Source organism: Oryzias melastigma, linkage group LG1, assembly GCF_002922805.2.
Source record: "Oryzias melastigma strain HK-1 linkage group LG1, ASM292280v2, whole genome shotgun sequence".
Taxonomy (NCBI): domain Eukaryota; kingdom Metazoa; phylum Chordata; class Actinopteri; order Beloniformes; family Adrianichthyidae; genus Oryzias; species Oryzias melastigma.
The window spans coordinates 8270969-8297691 of NC_050512.1; the positions used below are offsets into that span (position 1 = coordinate 8270969).

Below are 26723 nucleotides of genomic sequence, written 5' to 3' on the forward strand. Positions count from 1 at the left end.
AAAAGATCCAGCTGTTCTCTTGTTAGGATGGTTATTTATTTTAAATACCGCTGAACGCGCTTCTCACGTGCATCTGATCAGACTGTAAGGTGGCCACAAATGACAACTGAAAAGCTGCGGCGCGCGCGAGAGGGGAGCACGTGTAGTTCTCCAGTGGCGTCACCCAAATGCTCCTTTTATCTCGACAAAAAGGAATAAATGTAAGTAAATCCAAAAGGACCGCTGACAGAATCCAATGTTGGAATGGTTCTCCCTCAAAGACTTCAACAATGACTTGTACAATTCTCCCGAGCCGCCGTTATTAAAGTAGAAGCTGTTTACATCCGCGGTCTCGTGGTCGAGGCGTGGAAATAGGCAGACGGTTGCAATAATCTCACTCCAGATTGGTGACAGTACTTCCTGTAGATTCGATGACTCAGCTATGACTCAGACCAATCGCTGAAGATTGTTTGCAAATGGCGGTATCCGTTTCAGGAATTGACGGTGAAAGCGACGGCCTACTTTCGCGAGGAGAGGAAGTAATGCATTTCCAATGGGGGACCTCATTGCTTGCTCAGTCCATTATTTTTACAGTCTATGGTCAGAATGAGGAAGTGGATGTTTATCCTGCTCCTGCTCCTACTAATCGGAACCCCGATCGTCCTTGGTATAAAATGCAATAGTGAATCCCTGAAATATACTCGGAAGAGCTTCAGCTCCTCCGGTATTCATGCTTTCCAACACAAGCGGATTTACAAAATTGGACCGAGGTTCTACCAGGACGGTTCGGAGCTGGTGGCAACAGCAGGCCTGTTCGGTGGAGGAAGCGGGGAAGGAGGAGAGGAGTGAGGCAAAGGCTGAAGAGACTCTCCGGGACCCCAATAAGCCCTCCGCTCCCCTCTATTCTACTCCCCAAAAGTCACTCTCTTCAAAATAAACTGGACAAACTACACGCCAACAGTGGGCTTACAAAGATGCTAGCCTGATCTGCTTCACTGAAACATGGCTGGACAGCACTGTCGCGGATTCGCACCTCTCTCTGGATAGGTTTGGGACCCCAATTCGCCTGGACCGGGACACTGTGAGTAGCCCGAAAAAACATGGGGGCGGTCTGTGTGTGTACGTCAATCAGATGTGGAGAAGATCAGCTACAGTCATCCACTCCTGCTGTACACCTGACGTTGAGCTGCTCGCACTGTCATTCAGACCTACGTATCTCTCCCATGAGTTCAATCAGCTGGCGCTCGTGCAAAGGCAAAGCCAGGGATGCCTGGGGGGGTGTTAAAACCCTGGCTGGTCTCCCCACCAACTCCAGCTTAGCTTTGCCCAGTGCTCAAGCCAGTGTCGGGATGGCAAAGGATCTTAACAACTTTTACTGCAGGTTTGATCAGTGACTACACTCATGACAGGGAGGAGCTCGTTACTAAGCTCTCCTCCATGATTCAGGCCACTGAAAACCTGGAGCTCCAGCCTGGAGATGTGGAGCGCATCCTGAGGGTTACAAAACCTCACAGAGCACCTGGGCCAGACCAGATGTGTGGACGCCTTCTGAAAGCCTGCAGCAGCCAGTTAGCTGGTGTCTTCTGCTCACTGTTCAACCAATCTCTGGCTGAGCATTCTATCCCCTCAATCTGGAGGTTATCCATCATCTGTCCAGTTGCAAAGAAGAATAACCCTAAATCCAACAATAATTACCGTCCGGTAGCTCTAACATCCCTGGCCATGAAGAGCCTTGAGAAGCTTGTTATAGCCAAGTGCTGCAGGCCGACATCAGCACGCACGCCGACCCGTTCCAATTTGCATACCAGCAGCAGAGAGGGGTTAATGGGGTGCTCACTCTACTGCATGGAGCCTTTAGTCATCTGGAACTAATTCTGGAAATACTTCATCAATACATTTTAAAGGAACAACTCAAAATTTACAATAACTCAGTTAAAAAAGGCCAGGACTCTTTACTTTTCAAACATCATTACAGAAAATAAAAACAATCCAAAATTCATTCATTCATTCATTCATTCATTTTCCCGACCGCTTCTTCCCTTTCGGGGTCGCGGAATCCAAAATTTCTTTTTAAAACAATAGGTATTTTAATAAACAAAGATTTTCATAAGTCCTCCATGCCGTGATCTAATGCTACATGTGAGGACTTCGGAGACCACTTCATGGGTAAAATCAATGGTACAAGATCTAGTCTTTCATCTGTGCAGTACTCTAGTTTTAACAGATCACCATAAGAAACACTGGGGAGTTTTGTCCTGGTTGATGCGGAAATGCTTGGTCGAGTTTTATCCCAAGTAAACACCAAAACCTGCCTTTTAGATCCCATTCCCACTTCACTTTTTAAAACATTTTATGGATTCTTTGAGTCAGAGCTTTTAAATATAGTGAACTGCTCTCTTCAGACGGGTGTCTTCCCCTCTGCCTGTAAGACAGCGGTGGTGAGGCCCCTTCTGAAGAAGAGCAGTTTAGATCCAAATACTCTGGATAACTACAGACCTGTATCCAACTTGCCGTTTTTAAGTAAAATTATAGAAAAAAATGTCGCTACTCAACTTCATGAGTTTTTAAATAACAAAAATATTTTAGAAAAATATCAGTCTGGTTTTAGAATGAACCACAGTACAGAGACAGCTCTTTTAAATATCGTTAATGATCTTAGAATTAGTTTAGACTCACAGAAACTTTCTGTTCTGGTGCTGCTGGATCTTAGTGCCGCCTTTGATAAAGTAGATCACCAGATTTTATTAAATAGACTTAGGAGTCTAGTGGGCCTCTCTGGAAATGTCCTTAAGTGGTTTTATTCTTACCTTACAGATCGACACTTTTATGTAAGTATGGATACATGCTCCTCAAGAATCCATGAAATAAGTTGTGGGGTTCCCCAAGGGTCAATTTTAGGTCCAGTTCTTTTTAACTTGTACATGTTGCCTCTTGGGGATGTCATCAGGAGGATGACCTTGAACCTATAAACACTCTTTTAAGTTGTATTTTAGATATAAAGTCGTGGATGGTAGAAAACATCTTACAGCTCAACCAGGACAAAACAGATGTTTTAATCATCGGTCCTGAAGATAAGAGAGAGATAATTTTACCATTGCTTAATAATTTTAATCCCTCTCACTGTGTGAGAAACCTGGGCGTTCTTTTAGACTCTGAGCTGAATTTTATTCCTCATATTAAAAATGTCGTTAAGACAGGATTTTATCATCTCAAAAACATTGCCAGAGTCCGCCCATTCCTCTCTCTTGCCAGCACAGAGGTGCTGATGCATGCTTTTATTTTTAGTCGTTTAGATTACTGTAATGCCCTGCTCTCTGGTTTACCTCAAAAATCTCTTTCAAATTTACAATTATTACAGAACTCGGCGGCACGAGTTCTGACAAGGACCAAGGGGCGGGATCACATTACACCCGTTTTAAAATCGCTGCATTGGCTCCCTGTGCGTTTCAGGATTGATTTTAAGATTCTTTTAATTGTTTGTAAATGTTTTTATTGCCATGGCCTTCTTATTTAAGTGATCTTCTTTTAAAGTATGAACCCTCGCGGACCCTGAGGTCTTCTGGCACCTAAGGTGAGGACCAAAACGCATGGTGAGGCTTCGTTTCATCATTACGGCCCTCGCCTCTGGAACAGCCTGCCGGAGAGTCTCAGGGCCGCAGAGACCGTAGAGGTTTTTAAGAAGAGGCTCAAGACTCACCTTTTTAATGCTACTTTTAGTTGATCTTATCTGCTTCTTTATTCTATTAGTTTTAATATATTATTTTATTTATGTAGTCATTTATTTATTTTATTTTATCTTATGAATTTATACCTATTTTTAATTTTGCATTTTGAATGCATTTTATGTATTTCATTTAAGCATTTTGCATTGGTTTTAACCCCAGTATTTCCTGTGGGTTCTATCATATTAGGGCTTGTCTGCTTGGTCTGGGGTCGTTGCCGTGGTTCTCGCCCTTGCTGGGGTGGCTGGAGTTCTGAACTGCAGCCTCACAGCTGTGGAGTGGACTCCGTTGCTGTCCAAGTCTGGGTGGGTGCCGTGGTGATGTTCCTTTGACTGAGCTGGTCCCTGGTATGATAGAATCCTCGTTTCCTCACAGCAGAGCCAAGCCTTAAGTTTATATTAAGTTTATTTTACAAGTGTCTCAATTTTCTTTTAAAGTATCCATTGTGTGTGGGGCCATGGGTGTATGTGTTATGGGGAGGGTGTGTGTATGTGAAGGGTGGGTTGGGCTTTTATTGTGTATGTTTTGTTTTTAAATGTGAAGCGCTTTGAGTTGCTGAGAGTATAAAAAGCGCTTTTATAAATAAAGTTTAATTTGATTTGATTTGAAGACTGTTTTTTGTGGACTTCTCAAGTGCCTTTGACACTTTGCAACCACACCTGATTGGACACAAACTGCTCCAGATGGACGTCAACCCTCATTTGATCCTCTGGGTCCTGTCCTTCCTGACAGCAAGACCTCAGAGGGTCACAGTAAACGACCACCTCAGCTCCGCCAAGTCAATCTCCACAGGTGCTCCACAAGGCTCTGTGATATCTCCACTTCTCTTTACTCTCTTCACAATTGACTGCAGAAACTCAACCCCGGGAATCACATGTATAAAATACTCGGACAACACTGTCATCATGGACACCACCAACACAGATGTGTTGCAGCAGGAACTGGACACTTTCTCTTCTTGGTGTAAAAATAACTGTCTGGACTTGAATGTGTCGAAAACCAAAGAGATGACCCTCTGTTTCCACCATGGACAATCCAATATGCAAAGTCTGCCTGTTAATAATGAAACAATTGAACAAGTCAACTCATATAAATACCTTGGTACCATAATTGATCACAAATTCACATTTCAACAGTGAACACCTTTTTGCAAAATGTCAACTTGTTTTCTACGTAAACTCCAAAACCATCCGTCCATCCTGATAACCTTTTACAAATGCTTCATTGAATCCATCCCTTCATTTAATATTGTCGCTTGGTTTGGTTCACTCAGTCTTGGTAATCGTAATACAATTAACAGAATCATTAAAATCAGCAGTAAAATTGTAGGCCAAGAACAGGAGTCACTCATGACAATTTACAATAAAAGAGCTCAACGTAAAGGTTCACTGATCGCCACAGATGCCACACACATTCTTCACACCCACTACAGCTTGTTGCCCTCAGATCGCAGATTCAGATCTCAGCCTTTCAAGACAAAGAGAGCTATATCCAGTTTGTACCAACTTCAATTCGACTGCTAAACAGCCTCCTCAACGTGCCTGCGTGTGCCAGCGGTTTGCACTTATAACAACCTCTGAAATATTTTTAAAGATGGATATGGTATTGTGGAGCTCTTGACCCGCACTACAATCCGGAAGACACATTGAGTAGTTGCATTTACACACAGGGAAATTTACCTCAAAAGATGGGTCAGAGAGCAGCTCCTGGTACAGCTCTGATGCCAAGGAAGTTATACCCTGCCAGGGTACACATTCTGGCAGAGGATAACTATTTCGGAATCACAGCTCCGCTGAGAAAGTGGGTGCGTGTCCGTTGTAGTCTGGGGGCGAAGCTTGCAGCACAAATTTTTCCTGGGGGTGGGGGTCACATCGTACTGATGTCACCACAATGCCACCTGCTCGTTTTCGTGGGTATGGGAGGGGCTGCTGCAGGCAGCACCGGTTTTTAGAGGATTACTCGTAAATCCATGAATGGATCAAAATACCGCTTTGGGGTTCTTTATAGTGAGGAATGAACAGTAAAAATAATTTAAAACCTCAAAAAGTAGAATTTTCATTGTATGGCCCCATTAAGGTTGAGCTCTGTTAAATCATTTAAATTGAGAAGTAATGAAAACCCAAGAATATTAACGTATGATTCAGTGTTATTAAACAAGGCATTATACATTCTGTTGCATGGCTTTAAACACTCTTCCCACTAACAGGTATAGACACAACTGAAGTCAAATTAGGTGATAACCTGAAAATCAACCTAATTCTGAACAAGCAGTCAAGTGGAAGCAAAGACATCACTTATCTGGTGAGAGATGTTGGCCTTGTATTCTAGGTCATAAACATGATTGACTTATTGTTTACTGAATTCTTAATTTTGATTCTATGTCTCCAGATCACAAGCAGAGGTCAACTGGTGAAATTTGGACGCTATAAAACAATAGGCCAAGTGTTGATCTCCCTCATAATTCCCGTTACCAAAGAGATGCTGCCATCTTTCCGGATCGTTGCCTTCTACCATCCCAGCGATAATGAAGTGGTGTCAGACTCCGTTTGGGTGGATGTTAAAGATTCGTGCATAGGCTCGGTAAGACATGTTCAAGCAGCTGTTTATTCCCCTGTTCACGGCCAACATACAAAATAGTGCTGCTGCTCCTGTCTGCTTTATATCTTCATATACTTCTGTGTGACATGAATTGCAGCTGAAATTAGAGCCAAGAGGACCTGCTGCTGTCTACGAGCCCCGAAAGATGTTCAGTTTAAAGGTCTCTGGAGATCCAGGTGCCACCGTGGGACTGGTGGCTGTAAACAAAGGTGTTTACGTCCTAAACAGCAAACACCGGCTCACACAGAAAAAAGTAGGCAATTGTACCTTTAAAAACTCTTCATTGTTTTATGATTAACAAAGAAAAACCCAACTCAGTTGGTTTCCTACCAGGCATACAAGGTAAGCTATAACCTTTGGATGTCTGATTTTTTTTTACATATCAGATTTGGGATGAAGTGGAGAAGTATGACACTGGCTGCACTCCTGGTGGAGGGAAGGATGGCTTGAGTGTGTTCTATGATGCTGGGCTGTTATTTGAGTCCAGTACTGCATCAGGAACAGCTTACAGACAAGGTAAGCACAATTTTCCTATGTCAGTGAACATTTTATGCAAAGTAAAGTCACTTGAGATTCAAAATCTTGAATTGTTTCAAGTTTGAAGGTTGATACAACTCACTCCGAAACAAATGTTGGCATAAACAGGAACAGAATGAGAACAATAGCAGAATAGTAACATAAATTTAAAAAAACCCCTGCAATCTAGAGTCAGTGCCATTGCAAACATGAAATTGAACAAAGGGAAACAACGACTTTTATCTTTAAAAAATATCCTGAACTGTTTATGAAATACTGACCGTCTTTTAATTAAAAAAGTAATGAAACTCAATTAGGCTCTGATATCCTGCTTTTGAAAAGACTGGATTTAAACACAATATGACTGTTAAGACCACACTAGAAAACAGTAAGCTTCTCCTCTGCCAAAAACAAAAAAAATCTTCTTAGAGATTTCAGAATGAGCTGCTGTGAGAAGAAGTGGTTGCAGACACTGGCTGCTTTCTGAATCCACCTCCTCAGACCACTGCAGACCGGATCGTGAAGAAGACTTTTCTCTTGTTAGCATGCAACATGGTGCTTTCTACTGACCAGTTTCCTAAGGCTATATTGGCACCGATGCAGCAGATTCCATTTCCACTAGCTTGAACACAACAAAAACATCCAGTATTTAGCTAACATTTAGCTGTGTCATTGAGACCATGAAGATGATGTAGACTGAGGATTAAAACAAGTCGAAGAAGAAAAAAACGGATGGATGATAAATGCTGACAGGTAGACATGCTTCACACACGCGCTACAGAGGCTGTGTCCAAATTCAGGTGCTGCGACCTCCCGAGGCCGGATTTGTCGGCCGGTGACGTCACAGCGTCGCGACAAGTGCTGTCCAAATTCAGGGTCTGCTTCAAACTCGGCCGACGAACGGCCTCACTCTTCCAATTTTGAAGGATCGTTCTGGTGTATCCTTCTATGCTGACCGTATCCCAAGATGCATTGCGGTCGGCCCCGAAGAAATTTTCTGGCAACAATGGCGGACGTTGATGCGGGACGCGGAGTCGGGGAAAATTTCACTTTTAAATGTAAGTAAAAACTTTAATCTGATAAGTTTATGTTTTTTATGATTAAAATAAAATATTTTAACGTTATTTTGATATGAAATGTTACAACAGAAGTGCTTATATGGCGGTCTCGGCTCGTATGCTAGATCCTGCTGCTGTTCTTCGGTCGTTCGCTTTTGTTCTTTCTTGATGAAAACGAAAATTAAAAACCTAATTTTATGTAATTTTAGGGGCCAAAGAACAGACGGCAGTAATTATAAAACTCCGGGGTGAAAATGATCATCTTTTTACTGGCGCCAATTTTTTTCCACCTGCTTTGGCTTATCGTACATTTACATACGTCTTCATTATAATCATAGAGCCGGCGTCACCGACCCTGTTCTTCGTGAACTCCACTGCCCTGCTTCAGTAATTCCTGATTAGCTGGATTGGATGAGCTCCGTTTCTGATTGACTGAACACACCTGATCAGGTGAGCAGAAAAGTAGCTGAAACAGGGTTAGCTGCCAAACAAACAGGGCAGGAGCTCAATAACAACAGAGTTGGTGACATTACTGTAGAGTTGAGTGTTTTTGTGTTTTAATGTGAAACATTTTTGAGAGGGATTAAACCTGTCATCTCTCCTGCTTTGTTTTCTGTGTTTTTCAGGACAATCCTGGAGAAAATGGATCTGCTGGAGAAGTACAGCAGTGAGTGAAAGAGAGGAGAGTGAAGAAAGAGAAGGAAGGAGAAACAGTGATGAGCTTCTAGACCTAAGCAGAGGACATGAGGCAGAAGAGCAGAGCGCACGAGAGAGGAGGGTAACTTTTGACCAACTTTAGTCTGCTGGAAAGAATTGCTGTTAAAATCCTTAGATGTCTGATAATAAATAAATGAAGTTTATGTTTGATATATTAAACATGTTTGTTTTTGTTTTGTTAATTTAAATAAAGATCTAAATCAAACACAGTGATTGTCATGGATTAATTGTAACTTTTATTTCCAACTATTTACAAAGATAGTCGACATGGATGGGGGGGGGCTTCGACTGAGACCCGGGATGGAACTTTCTGGGTGGTGATTGTAACATCTTGCAAGGTGGTCTGCTGAGAGTTTCAGGATCATCTTCACTGTAGACTGTATCGTCCATCTTCAGGGTTTGCAGGGCTGGCTGTGGACGGATGCCGCATGACCAAAAATTATCCATAAATATGAGATAATGAATTTATAGGCTTTGGAAAAAAAAAAACTTGGAAAAAAAAATCTTGATTATTTAATTACCTGTTACCAGTAATCAAGGTGGTACCTCCCCCAGGGCCGAAACCTCAGCCGGTAGTTGATCCTGTCAGAGAGTACCGCTGGTGACCTCCAAACCAGCGTCCTCATCATCACCTCCACATCTTCCTCTGGGGCCTCGGTGTCGTCAACACAGAGGCAGATGTTGTGGAGGATGGCACACGCTGTGACAACCTGCAATATATACGTTTAAATTTATACAAATATATTCCAAATAATACTGAAAAACTGCAGTGTGTTCACTTACATGAGGTACAGAAGTGTGATGCAGCTCCAGCACTTGCAGGAGGATATGGATGTCCCCGATCCTGATCAAGGAGGTTCAGGAAGACTGCAGGAGAGTTCCTGTTCATTCTGAAGTCTGTTCTTGGGTCTTCACTGTTGGACAAACAGCTAAAGGATTGAGAGACTGGTTGATTCTGGATTACAGGTGTCTAGTCTAGTTAAAATGAAATACACAAGAAACACATTTATATTAAAAATATGTGGTTTTAAGTAATTTGTTATTAAACTATAAAACATCATTACAAAAACTACTTTTACTGATTTCAAATCAAATTTTCAAATAAATACAAAAAAAATTAATTGCTGCAACAAAAGTCTGAAGATTAAATTAACATTTAACACTATTGTAGTATGATTAATCAAATAAGAACCCATTGTAGTTATTTGGTACATGTTTTTAATTCTCAGAAAAGTGTAGGTACTTATACTAAGTTACATTTACAGCAATAACTTGTGAAATAAACAAAACTTGAATAATCCACAAACCCACAAATTCAGTATTTGTATATTTTACAACTTGTAATAGTGTTGCTAAATAAATATTTCAATTAAACTAGCTAAAGCTAATATGTAAAAGAGCTCGTAGATGTTTTTTAAGCCTTTGTACACAGTTCCTGCAGATCGTTTTGTGTCCGCCGGAAAAATACCACGTGCCGGTGGTAGCGATGGTTCTTCTTACAACCCCGCCAAAAGTAAAATTTACATTTAAAAAAAAACTCAGAATCATTTCGAGCTAAATGATTCACAACACGTTCAACTCACTGTGGCCAGTCAGGCTACAAGAAACTAGCTAGCAAAGTTAAAACAGCTTTTGTTGTTTTGTTTGTTCAATAAAGTTAAAAAAAAAAAAAAAAACAAGGCTAGACCGTCCAAATTCACTGCACTTAACATCCGGTATACCCGCTAACGAAGGACCCGGACATCGGAAATCGCGAAGGCCATGGCCTCGGGAGGATGCAGAACCTGAATTTGGACACAGCCAGAGACTGTATCTCACCGGTGCTTCTTCCAAATGAGCACGTGCATCGCTATTAAAAGTCCAACGCAGCGCGCCCAGCTGCTCAATAGTTCCGCCGCGCAACTCAGACGCAAAGCACAACAGCCTCTTCAAATGAAAATATAATATCGATACTTGGTGAGAACCCATCGGGAATCGATCACAGGACTAAATATCGCGATATATCGCAATATCATTTTTTTGGCACACCCCTAATGGAAAGGCACAGCAAGTTACAGTTTAGTTAAGATTAATTTGCATATGATGTCAACTATCTTAATGTTTTGACTACACTGTTTGGAGACTACATAACACAGCGGTATATTTTAAAACATAAACCTGGGATGAAGGGTCTGGTCAGCATGAAACCAAATTAAAGTAGAATAAGGGTTTTTTTTTAAATAGATTCAAACCACTACTTTACGGTGAAAGAGCTCTCCAAGTGTCATTGCTGTTTACTTCTTTGACAGTGTGCTGACATCTGAGGACTTTTCAGGTTTCTTGATGTGCATTTGTTTCTGCTCTGATCTTGTTTCAGAAGTAAAATGTGCAGCACCGTCCAGGAGAAGGCGCGCCTCGACCATCATGGATGTCAGAACCACATTATGTGAGAAACTCCAGGAAGCAAATACCAATGCATGCATTGTCCTGTCTTAGAATTGAAAATAGAAAACCTTTACTTTATGCACAATATTTGTCTCCTAAATGACTCCCTATAAACTTTTTGCTGTGGTTAGTGAGCCAGTATAAGGAAGCTCTACAGCGGGATTGTTGTTTGGACGGCATGAAGGACTCCCCAGTTTCATACACATGTGAGCGTCGCTCTGAGTACATTCTGGATGGTCAGGCTTGTGTCGATGCCTTCCTCACCTGCTGCAAAGAGATGGAAAAGCAACAGCTTGAAAAGAAAGAGGAGCGTCTGCATCTGGCCCGCAGTAAGAGTCTGCATCAACAGCACTGACTGTTCACATGCAAACAAACACTTCAAAGTTGCTTTCTGTATTCCAGATGAGACATGGACAGCAAATAAAATGGTTACTCGCAGCAATTTGGAAAAAACACTGCTTGAAAAGATGGCCGGCAGTAAGATTGATTTTTTATTTTTATTTTAAATCTTTAACTATATTGAGTTTTGACACAATGTTCAACACAAATACAACCAACCCCTTGACCCCGATGTCAACAATTACACAAAATATAGTGGCATTAAATGACTTTGATAATACAAATAATAATAATTGATGATTTCTGAAATATAACATCTAACCATGAGGGGGGAAAATAAATAATTTGATGCCACATGGGGGAAATCTTAATCCTAAATACCCCAAATGTTTCCTAAATTGATGGTATATTCTGATTGAGTCACATACCACAGGGCTATGAATTAATAAAGGTTTAGATAGTGGGAGTGTGCACCGGTTACAGATAGCAATGACATAAAACCAGAGGAAAGTTTTTCCATCTTCATTAATGGAAAGTCAACATTAGTTAAATGAAAAGCCCAAAGAGACATGCAGCACAAATTGGCTGACCAGTAATAAAAAAGTTTGTTTGTAAACATTGTGGTCATTAAAAGGGCTGGTTTTCCAGCAAAAGCTGCATAAACTTCACTGATTAGACCATCTGGGATAGGAGATTTATGGCAGTTTAGAGATTACCTCCAGAATCTTTTGCTGTAGTAATGGTGCATCTGTAACAGTCTTCGTCTCTGCTCTGCTTTGTCTTGTTACTTTTGTGGTATGCTGCACCAGGAACCCACATGATGCCGGAGGAAAGTGAAAATTGAGCAGAACCGGACAATTTTTTAGACACTGGAAAGCTGCCTGGGCACGTTTGGGGGTCTCATGGTATCAGTCCAATGCCAGGCGGTTGGCAAGATACCAGTAGCGTGATAATTGACTGATAGATCTCCAACGTCCACAAAATCATCTGATGATTGGCCAATTTCAGACCGCCACCTCCCTGCCCCATGCTGCTCTCCCACTGTCACCGTCTGATTGTTAAAAAATGGTATGGTAGCAGCAGTGCGGACACTCGGTTAGGGCAGTCGACAGTGGGCTGAGAACCACTGTCAATGTCAAATATCTGAAACGCCATAAATGAAGAGGACTCATTATAAGTAAGAAGCAGATTTGGATGCAGGGTAACTAGCTCTTAGATGACCTACAGTATGTGTCCCCAAAGCAATAAATAAGTTAAAGTCCTCTCCCATAATGAGCAAATGAGAGTTCAAGCACGGCATCTGGCCATAGACACAAAAGAAAAAGGGTGGATCATCATAATTAGGGGCGTATATACCACACAAGACAACATTGAGGTGAAATAATGTACCATTTATTTAAAATAAATCAATAAAGATATATTCTTGTTGTTCACCTTTCGTCTTATCCCATTCGGGGTTGCCACAGCAAAGCAGCACCTACTCTTTCGCATCAGTGATTTGGCAGAGTTTTACGCCGGATGTCCTTCCTGACGCAATTGAAGGGCACAGGAACCCAGTTAGGAAGCAGCGTCAAGGGTCTTGCCTAAGGACCAAATCTGGATGGAGATCAGTGGACAACCCCAGGGACTGAACCCAGGTCTCCTGGTTGCAAACCCTATACTTAGCCCACTGAGCCATAAGATATATTCTTGTTTATCAGAATTGCTGCCCCTATAGCGTTCTTGTGAGAAGAAGAAGAAAAAGATGCCACATCCATATTTAAGGCGTAGATTATCTTAAGTTTAAAGATGCGCTGCGAGTACATTGTGGATGGTCAGACTTTGTGTCAATGCCTTTGTCACCTGCTACAAAGAGATGGAAAAAGAACTGCTTAAAAAAAAAGAGAATAGCCTATTGCTGACCCACAGTAAGATTCTTGATCAACACTGACTGTTCACATGAAAAAGAAACAGCTCAAAGTTACTTTCTGTATTCCAGGTGAGACTGATGAGAGCTACATGGAAAGCAATGAAATATTTAGTCGCAGCCATTTCCCGGAAAGTTGGCTGTGGAACGACATCATCCTGCCAGGATGCCCCCAAAATACACCCAACTGGTGAGTCGCAGTCTAGACCGTCCTGCAGGAGGGACATTCCTCTATTTACCTGTAACTCCCATATGCCAGATGTCTCTAACAGTGTTCCCATTGTTCTTGCGTTTAAGTGACTCCACTTCAATGGTGAGAAATATTGTTCTGCAAGATTCCATCACAACATGGGAGTTCATTGGCATCAGCCTGTCAAGAACACATGGTTAGTAAATAATCGGACCTTTCTGCATTATATGACCCCCACCAAACTATCACCACCTCTGTAAAACTTTGATTCCTGTGGGTTTTTATTGAAGGCATATGTGTGGGAGAGCCACTGGAGGTGATTGTCCGCAAAGATTTCTTCATAGACCTCCAGCTGCCGTACTCAGCTGCCCGGGGAGAACAGCTGAAAGTAAAAGCCATTCTGCACAACTACAAGCCAGAGACCATAACAGTGAGTGCAGGAAAACAGGAACACAACTGAAAGAAAGTGCCAATATGGCGCTTATTTAAACTAACGTTTCCAACATTTGTAAGCATTTGGGTTTTTGCAATTTCCTGTGTACTCTTTTGGTCACAAGTTTTGAAAAAGCCTACCAACAACAGCAAGCCCATGTTTGTGGCAGAAATGAAAATGTTCCTTGCTATCCTTGGCGATGGTGTGATACAGGGTGAGCTTTAGGGTTGTTGTTGCTTTTCTAGTTGTCACATTACAATGACACAATGACACTCCAGCGGTCTACACTGCGCATGGGCCATGAGAACAAACCACTCAGTGGAAGCAAAGCTTAACTGAGTGAAATTGCTTGCCAGAATTAACTAGACCGTTTCACTCCTCACCATGCCTCTTACAATACCACTCAGTGTAAATGAGGCACAAAAGTCCCCTCATTCTACCATTTGTCTTTATTTGTTTGAGTCTGAATTTCCTCCACCATTTTGTCTCTATCAAGGTTCGCATAGATCTAGCCGAGGAAAATGACGTGTGCAGCGCAGCTTTTAAACGTGGTAAATATCGACAGGAGGTAAAAGTTGGGGCCATGACCACAAGTTCTGTTTCCTTCATCATTATTCCCATGAAGGAGGGAACTCTTCCAATCGAGGTCAAAGCTGCCGTCAAAGATTCCTCCCTGAGTGATGGAGTGAAGAAAAACCTGCGAGTGGTTGTAAGTCAATCTGCTGATTTTTACATTCAGTATTTATTTCCATTGACAGGTCCCAAGTCTTAACCTGGTCACTGTTCTGATTGTACAAATACAGCATGGCCTATATCTTTGAGTGGGATAAAAAAATAAATAAATAAATAAATAAATAAAAATAAGAAATGCATGACATTAATCAAATCTTAAATAAGTATTTACAGGGTTCGTGCACTTCAGCAATGGTTTTCCAAAACTTTTCCATGACTTTTCAAAACCTTTCAAAAAATTTCTAAAACTAAAAATAAATAAATTTCAGTCAGACTATTTTAGCCAGTGATGCTAAATCAAGCCAAGTATTTAATCAATCGAATAAATCCAGGTTAGCCTGCCTTGCCATTAGAATTTCAGCCGCCATATGAAAGGCCATTTGTGTTGGTGTGGAAGAAACTGCAGTGACATATGGAAGTGTATTGCATTCAATAAAAATAAAAAGCAGTTAAAAAGCAATTATTTTTTTTTCATGATTGGAGTTTCAATATTAAAAAAAAAAAAAACTACTAAAGCAAAGATCTACAAAAAGGCTGAGCTCTAACCTATTCTGCTCATGTAACTAAAAGAGGACAGCATGAATATGAGCATTAAGTAAATTGATATGTGTTGAACATAGCTCCTGTCAGTCTTTTAGTGTGTTTAGGACTTTTATAGACCACGGGAACCCTGTTAACCCTCGTGCTCTCTTATGTGGTCCAGACGACCCCACCCCTACATTGAGGTGTTAGCCCTTCCATGACAAAAGTGGACAAGACTTCACGTCTGTCATTGGACACCAGTAAAGATTGACAATCATTGTAATGTAGATGTAATTTAAACAAGCCTAGGAAAGCGGAAGGCTTACGAAGCAAACGTTTCTTAGCTAGCTAACAATGGCATCTTTAGCTGTGGTAGCACAATTTATTACATCTAAATGTTAGCACTATCCATCATTATTTTAAACTGATGTGAAAAAAAGGGAGGGGATCATAACTTCAATTTTAAACTTAAGTGACTGTTTAATTTGTTACGTACTGACTATTCCTTATAGAGCCGACTGTCTCCCCTGGCTTGGTGTCCTCCCACGTAAGTACTATAGTGATGGTCACAGACAGTAGGTCTGCTGTCACATCTGGCAACGCAAGGAATTGTGGGATACCATTATATTTTCATATCTAGGCGGATTGGGGTTTAAGTATGGGTTTTTGTGTACATTTGTCTGGCTATTTTACTATGTTTAGCTTTTAGTAATTCTATCCCGTCATGTTATTTTCCGTTCTGCACCATGAGTGAGAGGAAGGGAGAGAGGAAATGGATGATGACACCCCTGTGAAGTATGCTGTTAAGTGCATGAAGTCTTTGACTGAAAATCTTTGAACACAATCTCCAGCCTCCGGTGGCATTACATTGTTACAGTTCCTTCACAATGAACTTGAATGAATGAATGAATGAATGAAATGGTTTATTTCAAGCAATCAGGAAATAATACATTACATATCACTTAATAAATCACAAGTTGATCACTTGAAAGGGAGTGGAAGGAAGCGAACTTATATAATCCCACCCCGACTCGACCATACCATTTTCTCTACATGAATTATCAATATGCGGTTCAGGACTTAATATCAAATATCAATAGATTAAAAGCATCATTAATATTTTTGATGTTATCACGTTTCAAAGCATCCCCAACAAATCATCTAATATTCTTATTGAAAAAAACTCTGAAGATTGTATTCAAAGAAATATGATAATACAAAATGTAATAAGTAAGTCATCTTAATTTGCTAATAAGGCAATTAATACAGTTTGTATTTATCAAAGAGTGATTATAAAAATAGAAAATCATCTTCCTCAGTTAATAGAAAAAAAAGTTAAAATATTGTAATTTAAAAGAGAAGAAATATGTATGTATTAGAGCTGTCAGGCGATAAAATTTTTTCATAATGATTAATCGCATTGTCCAGGCAGCTAATTTAAAAGAGAAGAAATATGTATATATTAGAGCTCTCAGGCGATAATTCTTTTAATCGCGATTAATCGCATTTCCAGAGTTAACTCGCGATTAATCGCAAATTAATATATGGCCTTTTGTAAGAAAAAAAATGTGTGCTTCTTGGAATTTAGCAGTTCTACATTAATTATGAAAACAACAATGGCATAATGTATAGTTTTGATCAGAAATACATTATTTTGTAACATTGTATTGAGATAAACTTTCTTAACAATAAAAGGCTGTAACATAAAATGCCTAACAAAAGCCCAAGTGCAAGTGAAGGGCATTTTAAATTCAGAACTGCAATCAACGTTCAGTAAAATAAAATGAAAAACATCAAAAATCAAATTTCCATAACACTTTCATGTTCATTTTTTGTCAGGACCAAATCTTTTCCTCCTCTGCTGAGCTGCAGTAATAAATGAAATAGAGATTTATCATTTTTAATTAACTTTTGTTTTTTTAAAACATTAAAGACTGAGAAAAGCGGGATACTCTGTGGATAGTTTGACAGTCTGTTACTGCCGCCGCGTTCTCTGGCTACAGCTCGATGAAGCGACGTGTCCAGCGGAGCTCAAGCCATGAATATGCCGGCAGACAGACCGCTATGCTGGGGCTGGATCACGCTTAAACCTCCACCAAACTTAAAACGTCCCCCGGTGCGCTTGCTGTTCGGAACGTCGAGCCGGTACCACCAGACATGGTACTGGACGCGAGCCGGGTTAGGGTGCAGGAGCTCTCAGGTCCTAGCGTCGGGCCGGTTCTAGCTAGCAGCCGGGTGGTTGGAGAGCCACCCGTGATCTGGTGAGAGCAACCGGTGAGTTAGGGGGTGGGACGCCCGCGCGCGCGGTATGGAAAGGCACGTATGAGAAAAACCGCTATAAATGCGTCAAAAAAATTGTCGGCGTTAAGCACATGTCAGATTAATGCGTTTTTAACGCTACAAATCTGAAAGCCCTAGTATATATATATATATATATATATATATATATATATATATATATATATATATATATATATATATACACCATTTGCGCAAATTGTATTCATCAAAGAAATGATTATAGTACACAAGAAATACTTGGTTGAAAAGAAAAGAATCAGCAGTTTAAGCAGAAATCAATGCTACATCACTGCTTAGGAACAACTTCAAGGCCACATAAAGGTTTTTCGTTGTTATGACTGAGAGACTGTGAAGGTCTCATCTGAAGGGAAATGTGCTCGAGTTCTTCAGCTCAGAATCGGGTCAGAGTTCACATCCAGCAGGTTTTTTATTTAGAGTTCACATTTCACATTTTGCTTGGATTAAAGGGTTAAACATGCGTAATCCCACAGTTCTCAAAGTCTTTCATGGATTTTATTTTCAGAGGCTTCTTAAGGTCCAGTGGTTCGAGTGGTTTTACAAATATTCTGGAGTTCAGAATACACGTGCTGTGGATCTGTTTCTTCGATCGTAAAAGCCTCGCGTGCTTTGCCAGATCAGCGTAATATTTACAAAGATGATTGTTAAGATAAACAGCAGACGTTTCTGTTGTTTCATCAGAGCTATTTTGTGCTTGCGATTCACAAACCTGATCAGGATCGCTGGTTTATCCGTATTCTTTCTCCAAGGAAGTGGATGACAGACCTCAACAGTGTTTAGGTCCAAGGAAATCCCTTTAGACGCAAGAAATTCTTCAACTTGATTCTCCACGGTCGGGTTAGCTTCCATCACAGCCTGCGAAAGCATCACTGCTAGCGCTGGTAGCACCAGGCCAGAGTTGTTGAAGTCCCGTGAGAATCACATTATTTATCCGTGCCTGTTGATCCATGTCATGCATCCTCCTCTCCAGGAGATCTTGGCGATTATCTCGTTGTTCGTTACGTGCCCTTTCTTGATGGAAATCTTCCAGGAGTTGTAGCAGTGGTGTTAGCCTAGCTTCCAGCAGGGCTGCCAGCATGGATTCAGAGAGAACTGCTGGGGAATAGCTTAGCTTGTATGTCGGCAAACGCGACTTTGAGCTCTGCCAGATCGGCTTCAAGATTTTTCTTCGGTGCCATGTTCAACTCTCCTCGTTGTGGTAGTAGTTGCTGTAGCTCGGTGATTAAAGTCGCTTGTGGGCAACTTTAAAAAACTTTAAAAGCCGAAGAGTTGAGGAGAGCTGGAGACACACACACACAAAAAAATTATTTTTAACTTAAGAGTGAATATTAACGCGCTTGATTGAATAATAATACATATTTAATTTACCATAGGGAAAAAAAACCTGATGCGTATCACTTTCAATTCTAGTGGTAATACAGAAATGGGGTGTAATTAAAAGTTAAAAACCCACAATGTGTTGTGTTAGGGCTAAGCTCAACGATTCACGAATCGAACCACGATTCTTACTTTATATTATAATGTTTGTTTCTGTGTCTGCCTTTTCACTGGATATATTAAATATTTGTATTAAATCACCATCATTTATACCTTTATTAAGAACAATAGACCAGAATAACCAAACAGAAAAAAACACAGATTTAGATAGAAAGAAATGCTGTTTATCATTTTTATTTTTGTGTCAACCTTCTGATTAAGTTCAGCACTAATATAAACATAAAAAGCATAAAAAAAGTAATTATTCTTTTTGATCATATAACAACAAAACCTTAAACTGTTCTCCGTACTGTTCTATTCTCAAAGTTCTTCAACATTTTACGTGCTAAGCATTATATTTTGTAGCAGAGCCTATATGAAAAAAGTCGTTAGCTTCTGCGGCAGGATCAGCTGATTCACATTGATTACATCAGCATGAGGCAATTCATGCTGAGAATCTAATGACAACAGACTCAGTAGATCCTTTTCACTGTGACATCAGACAAAATGGCGACATGGCCGAAAATGTTAAAAACTACTTCAGTGTTTAGGTTTGAAAGCTGACAGCTGCTTAACACAATTTGACTTAAATAATAAAAAGTAACCTGACCAATTTCAACAGAAAGATGTTCAATATTTATTTTAATTTATGCTGAACTGTATTTTTATTTCCTGTCTTTGATCGTTCACAAATCTAAATACAAATTTGGATAATCCTTCAATATTGGAGGGTCTGTTGAAAATATTGTCCTTTCATTGAAGCAGATATTATAATGGGTTCTATACTGCTTGATATCATTTGCATGTGCTTTAAGTTCAATCAAGCACAAAAACTTAATGTTAGCCACATGTAAAAGGCGCAGCCAAGATGCACATGGCTGCGTATGTTTTAACTACACCCAAGGCTACATTTAGTTTTTAGGGTATTTTAAGGGGTAATTGTAAATATATGAATGCTTTTAATAGGAATATTTTTTTGACGGTAAAATTATTTTTATCCTTGTTTAGGTTTTTTTATCCCACAGGGATCAGGCATGGTTATGAGCAAAAGCAAAGAAGGGGGGGCTACGTCAGAAAATAACGCAAAAGTTATTAGTTTTAAGACTTCCAGTTCCAGTTTTTATGTTGCACTGCTGCAATCCACAAGCAGGGCTCAAAGTTGAATTCTTTGATTATTCGCCACAGTAACTGGTAATTTCAGTGGGGATGAAATGTAAAACAACAAATGTCACTTCTTTTGCAGTCGCACAGCAAATTTGCTGGAAGAGCTGTGGTGCATTGCTGCCTCTGTCTGTGTGGTCTAAAATTTGTTTTGTTTAAAATGTATGGATGTGATCATTTAAATTACCCGGATTTAACTTACTGGACTGCGTTGATGTGTGAATTTTTCCAGTTTAATAATTTTACAACCAACTTTAACAGATCATTACAACTGCATTGTTAACAACAATGTGGTCAAATTAAGCTTACTTCAGCAGTTTGGGAATGCCATGAGGGGTCCTCCTTAAGTGGGGAAGGCCCGGCAGAACAATTTCCATCTTTCTTTGAGTAGATGGTTGCTTTGAGAGAGAGAGAAAAAAAGAAGAAAATAAAGGATTAGGTGTTTCATCCAAAAAACAAAATACCACTGGGGCCTAAAACAAGGACTGCAGCAGGTTGGAATGGTTGGAGAAAAGTGTCAGGTGTGATAGAAGAATTACAGCTGACATATAAGGAAATGTGTACAAAACTGGAGTGAAATCAGCCATGTTGTTCAGCCTAGAGACAGGAAGCAGAGCTGGAGGTAGCAGATATGAAGATGCTGAGGTTCTCTTTGGGAGTGACCAGGATGGATCAGGAATGAATACATCAGAGGGACAGCAAATTTCCTGGACACGACTCGCACTTGAAGTTCCCCTTCAAATGGAGAGGAAAGGAGAAGGGAAGAATTTGGATTGGGCCTAAGTAAACTTACTTCAAAACAGCGTGCTCAGTCCAGCGTGCGTCCCAGCCGTGGCCTCGTACAGGTCTAGTAGCCCTGGTAGATACTGATCCAGCCCATTGAAGAAAGTAGTCTTGAGATTAACAGATGTCAGACCAGCAAATTCTGCTTCAATCTTTAGAATACGGGAAATGTATCAAATCAGTTTTATAACTTTTAAAAAGTCATATTAAAACATTAAGTCAGTACTTATATTTAAATGTAAACGTGCGTCAGAACATACCCACGTGAATGCATGCATTTCTCCTCCGCGACACGCTGAAGGTGAATCTGGGAATAAACACAGAAAAAAATAATCATGTCAGTAATTCACATTTAACAAAAAGGTTCTTTTAACTGCAATTGCTGCCACAGATACAAGGCCGATGTCGTGGAGGAAGGAGCTGCCTGACTGACCAACTAAGAAAGGAGTGCACAGACCAAAGAGAAGCGCACGATAATTCAACGCCGTAATTGCCGCCATTCAAAAAACAAGTATCAACATTTAACCTACAACAAAATCTACTTAATTAATAAAAAAGAAGGAAAAAACTAAAGTGTGCTTCCCGCTCTAAAAAAGATGGAGGATCCAGGCACAAACGCGTCCCATGAGTGAAGCTCAGTAATCCAACATTTAAAATTAAAGTTATATCAGAATCCTCAAACATTTCTTATTCTTCTTCTCTAATTTGATAAAGCTGTGTTGGGTTGCTACGTTTTTTTTAATTTGACAAGAAAACAAAACATCAAAACTTACCAAGATGTGGTGGCTTGTCTTCTCTTCGTCCAAAATATCCTTTATTTTGTCAAAAAAGTGCCACCTCCTCAGCTGAAAGACGACCCATCAACATAAATTTGAAAAAAAAGGGAAGTTCAAACTCCATCTGCTCTCTGCAACCCCCCAACTGTAGCTTCTTCTTCTACTTCTTCTGAGAAAAAAGCGAACATTTGCACTCTTACCGCCATAGCGGTTACATGTAGGAAGGGCCAAAAGACGATTGAACTCAAATTGTTAAATCAACTGAACACAACATTTCATTTTGAGAATTTTTGTTTAGTTGAGATGTGTTGAACTTAATTTTTTAATTTATATGAACAACATGACCAAGAACTTGTTCAGTTGAATTGCAATAAAACATTAAAACAACTAAAATGTTGAAATGGGATTTACAGTGTGTATGTGGCACTGCAACCGCATATTTAAAAGACTGAGGTACATAACCAGTCTCTAGAGAGGTATTTATTTTGGTTAATATGGATTCACTAATAAAGGGGAAGATTTATTTAAAAAAGTTTAGTGGGGATTGGGTCTAAGAGACAAGTGGAGGTTTTAGAAGATGTCTCAACTAATGCTATTTCTGCTTGGTCCACAGCAGTAAAACAGTCTAATGTTACAGACGTTTCTATGGATGCCTTTATTTCTACGACTTCTGCCTGCGTTGATAGTGGGAATAACCACATTTAGCTTGTGTCTAATATTTGAGATTTTACTATCGAAGAATTGGAGGAAATCTCCAGAGCTGATAGTAGCAGGAATATGTGGTTCAACCAAGCTGCGGTTGTTGGTCAGCCTGGGTATAGTACTAATAAAGAGAAATCTTAGATTGTTTGCATTTTCTGCTATTAAAGTTGAGTAATATTGAGTTCTCGCTTTACGCAGGGATTTTTTATAACTTAAGAGGCTACATTTCCAAGCATTCAGAGAGTGCTCTGATCCGGAACGGCGCCATTTTCTTTCTAATTTACGTGTTATTTGTTTTAGGGAACGTGTTTCAGCGTTAAACCACGGTGCTACTCTGTTTTGTCTAACAAGCTTAAGCTTCAGAGGGGCACCACCATCAAGTGTTCCTCTGAGGGCTTGCATGGTATCATTGAAAAACTGATCATTATCAACAGGGCTTAAAGTGCTCTGAGGATATTTATCCAAAATGTTACTAAACATTGGTTGGACTGCGAGTTTAAATTCGGAAACAGAACGGTCAAATAATGTTCGTTTAAGCTCTTTCTTATTTATTGGAGCAGTAATATTTTCTAGTATAAACTGAAAGGTAATTAGAAAATGATCTGAGAGTATGGGGTTATGATGAAGGACATTCAGCTGGCTAATCTCAACTCCATGAGTTAAAACAAGGTCCAGGGTGTGCTTGTGACAGTGAGTAGGTTGATTTACATTTTGTGTGAAACCAACATTTTCTAATAAAGCCGCAAATGTGTTTCCAAGACAGTCACTGGAATCATCAATATGAATATTAAAATGACCTGTTATTATAATTTCGTCAGAATCTGAAATAATATTTGATAAAAATTCAGAAAACTCAGAAAAAAATTCTGAGTACGGGCCGGGAGGGCGATAAATAATTATAAATAAAACTGCTTTTTGAGTCTTTCTATTTGGGTGATTTATAGATAGTACAATGCTCTCAAATGAATTATAAATGTGTTTAACTTTAATGTTAAGGAGTAAGCATGACTCTGAAATTACTGCTAACCCACCTCCTTTCCCAGAAATCCTGGATTTCTGATAGTTATTATAGCTAGGGGGGGTTGCTTCATTTAGCCGAACATAATCATCCTGTTTTAGCCAGGTTTCTGTTAGAGCTAGCAGGTTAAGTTTATTATCATTAATCAATTCATTGACTATCAGGGATTTTGAAGGAATTGATCTAAGTTTAGCAGCCCACATTTAATGACATCATAATTTTTGTTTCTGTGATTCATTCCTTTCATTTGCCTTCCAGCACATAAGCTAACACTAGGAACTGCTGGGATAGCCCTGTTTTGGGTTAGCACCAGCGCTAAAGGCCTCTGGGGGTAGAGTTTTAAACGGCTGCTCTCTCCCCAGGTCTCCTCTCTGAGTTGTCAGGCTGCATGGCTAAAGCTAGCAGAAATGTTTCTGGACAGAAGAGCCGCTCCGTCCAAACTGGGATGAATGCCATCTCTGTGCATGAGGCCAGGCTTTCCCTAAAACATGCTCCAGTTGTCCACAAAGCTAACGCCGTTTTCTGGGCACCATTTAGCTAACCAGCGGTTAAAAGATGAAAAGCGGCTGTACATTTTATCACTGACTACGTTTGGCAGAGGACCAGAGAACACTACTGTATCTGACACAGATTTAGCCAGTTTACACACCGATTCTACATTTAATTTAAGAATCTGTGATTTTCTTCGTTGGGCGTCATTGCCGCCTGCATGAATTACGACCCGACGGAACCTCACCTTACTCTGGGCTAACATTCGGAGGTTTCCTTCGATCACCAACTCTGGCTCCTGGGTAACATCTAACTGTAGCTCCCTTGAGCTTTACGTATCTGACCTCGGAGGAGCCGATGACCAGGGTTTTCGGTTCAGTTGGTGCGTTACTGAGGGCAGAAAACCTGTTACATACAGGGAGCTCCAGGCACTCTACGTGCTTCCGTTTAGCTCTTTGCTTCTTCCCCACTGCTACAAACTCATCCTGGGGATTCCCCGACTGCTGAGAGGGTGGTGGGATGCTGGCTAAGTCAGCTTTACTAGCATGGCTAGCGCTCCGAGTAACAACAGCATGGCTAGCTGGTTTAGCTTCCATTGAGGTAAGACGCGCTTCCAGCTGTTCGAGCCTGGACAGCAAGTCTGAGGTCAGGCTACAGTTAACACAACGACCATTGTCTTCACTAAAGGAGGCGGGATCCTGACTAAACATATGACATGTGGGGCAGGAAAGAGGGCTGGGAGCCGAAGAGGTGGAAGGCATCATGCTACAACAAGCGCTGGTTTACGCTCACCCAGAATAGCGGTCTGGGTTAGGAGGGCTTTCGGGGCTCAGTAGTCGCTGCTTGCAGTGTAGTGGGCCGTCGTCCGCCGAAGTTGGTGGTTAGCTGTGCTGGACTAGATGGTGCTCATCGAGCCGTGGATCGCCGCTTGCCGGGGTCTGTTTGCTAACCACGCGGGGCCAGATCACTCGGGTCTCCGCAAGCTAGCGAGCTCCACCCCAACGTGCTGAACCAAGGAGCTCTTGAGGTGTATGTGCTGGGGAATTAGGTGTTTGCTAGAATGTTGTGTCCTTGTTGTAAGAGTGCATGCAATGGGATTTGTAAATCCTTTGAAGTGTCTAATGTGTGGGTTCATAGTGTGTAGTGTAGAGCTGTAGTGTGCTAGCAAGCTCCGCTGTAGAGTGCAAGCTAGCGAGCTTCGTTCCTCGTCTGAGCTCCTCGGTCTCCTGTGCACTCCTTCTTTTACTGCTCAAAATACAATTAAAAAGAACAGTATAACAATAATTAAAAGGTTAATCATGAGTACAGTCTGGTCAAGAGTGGCATACGCTTATTTCTTTTGATAATTCAGAATGCTTTGCTTTCTGAGCTTTGAGGGCAGAGTTTCGTTAATTGCACCAACTGTTGAAGAGTTATCATAACCAAAATAATGTAAACACTGGAGTTAAACCTCTGTTTTTAAAAAATATATTTTTTTTCAAAAGTTATATAAGTAAGCTGAACTTCAGTCTCAGTTTCTGAATGGAAAAAGAGATCTTGCTAGTCTTATTTTGAAAACTGAAAGCTTCACCTACATGAAGATGTGTTTACTTCCGGTGACAGTATCGCTGCTCTTTCGGGTGTGTTCTAATTCATAAATCTAAAATCGAAAAGTAATCTGTATTTTCAGCGCAAAAATATATAATCCCCAGAGAATATTTGGATAATATTTTACTTCACCCTATTATATTCATAAAGATCACGAATCAGCGATCTTTGACGTCGTGAATATTCATACTCAAATTTATAGGGCCGATCGCGAGTATTCGAGCAAAGGATACTTGTTATAGCTCTAGTCAAAGACATGTTCTATTCATTCATGTTCTCCTCACAATACCGTCAGTCAGTTTTGTTCTTCCTACTTTATACACAGACAATACAGAACAGAATGTTGGAAGTATTGACCATTGTAAACAGTTTATTGATCGGTGCAGAAAATGAGTGACAGTCGGAGTTTGCCTTGATGTGAAGCTTCAGAGGCAGCCAGCAATAAAGTACACAAAAACACCCCAGACAAGCATTGGCAGTTTCTCTTCATAAATAATCTCAAAAATATCACAAATACTCATTGTTGTTAAAACCCAACACAAATTGCTATAATCATTACTCTTTCTCTTACAGTGAACCAACATGTTCAACTAATGTAGGTCGTCCTTATCTTCCTGCTTTAGGACTACAACTGTTGTAGTCTTCTTCTTTTCTTTTCGCCTTTTCGCTTCAGGGGTCACCACAGCAAATCAATTTTTTCCATCTAAGCCTGTCTTCATTCACTGCATCCATAAACCTCCTCTTTGGTCTTCCTCTAGACCTCTTTCCTGGCAGCTCTAGACTCAGCATCCTTCTACCAATATATTCACTGTCTCTCCTCTGAACATCCATCCATCCATCCATCTTCTTGACCGCTGTGTCCCTTTCGGGGTCGCGGGGTGCCGGAGCCTATCCCGGCTACTGATGGGCGAAGGCGGGGTACACCCTGGACAGGTCGCCAGTCTGTCGCAGGGCAAAAACCCACACATGCACGGGGAGAACATGCAAACTCCACACAGAAAGGTCCCAGCCGGGATTTGAACCGGGGCCTTCTCACTGTGAGGCAAGAGCGCTAACCACTGTGGCACCGTGCAGCTCCTCTGAACATGTCCAAACCAAATCAGTCTAGCCTCTCCAAACAACATGAATGTAGCCAAGAGGGGGTCCAAGCCAGGGTCTCATTGTGACGGATAAGCCTGGATAAATACAGAGGGTTGTGTCAGGAAGGGCATCTGACGTAAAATCTTTGGCAAATCAAATATGCGAATCAGACAACTGTTGTAGTCCTAAAAAATCA

At 40.7% G+C, this 26723-nt stretch overlaps 2 protein-coding genes and 1 long non-coding RNA gene across 4 annotated transcripts in view; 2 read left to right on the forward strand and 1 right to left on the reverse strand.

The window, feature by feature from the left end:
* Positions 1-26723, forward strand: part of LOC112137456 (complement C3) — a 217125-nt gene that overhangs the window by 36676 nt on the left and 153726 nt on the right. The window lies entirely within an intron of this gene.
* On the forward strand, positions 5850-8749 carry LOC112137459 (complement C3). The gene is made up of 5 exons (XM_036211650.1): positions 5850-6002; positions 6090-6281; positions 6397-6552; positions 6686-6815; positions 8500-8749. The coding sequence occupies exons 2-5, from the start codon at positions 6180-6182 to the stop codon at positions 8670-8672; spliced, it is 561 nt and encodes a 186-aa protein (XP_036067543.1). The 5' UTR covers positions 5850-6002; positions 6090-6179; the 3' UTR covers positions 8673-8749.
* LOC118598700 lies at positions 8814-10699 on the reverse strand. Its single transcript, XR_004947800.1, has 2 exons — positions 9374-10699; positions 8814-9300 (listed from the first exon to the last, which is right to left on the reverse strand). It is a non-coding gene; the product is annotated as an uncharacterized LOC118598700 (long non-coding RNA).

What these genes read in the sequence shown, in the direction of transcription:
- LOC112137459 (XM_036211650.1), top strand. Translation starts at nt 6,180, where the DNA reads ATGCTGCCATCTTTCCGGATCGTTGCCTTCTACCATCCCAGCGATAAT. An exon ending in AAGATTCGTGCATAGGCTCG is followed by an intron (nt 6,282 to 6,396) that starts GTAAGACATGTT and finishes CATGAATTGCAG; the next exon opens with CTGAAATTAGAGCCAAGAGG. An exon ending in AGGAACAGCTTACAGACAAG is followed by an intron (nt 6,816 to 8,499) that starts GTAAGCACAATT and finishes TGTGTTTTTCAG; the next exon opens with GACAATCCTGGAGAAAATGG.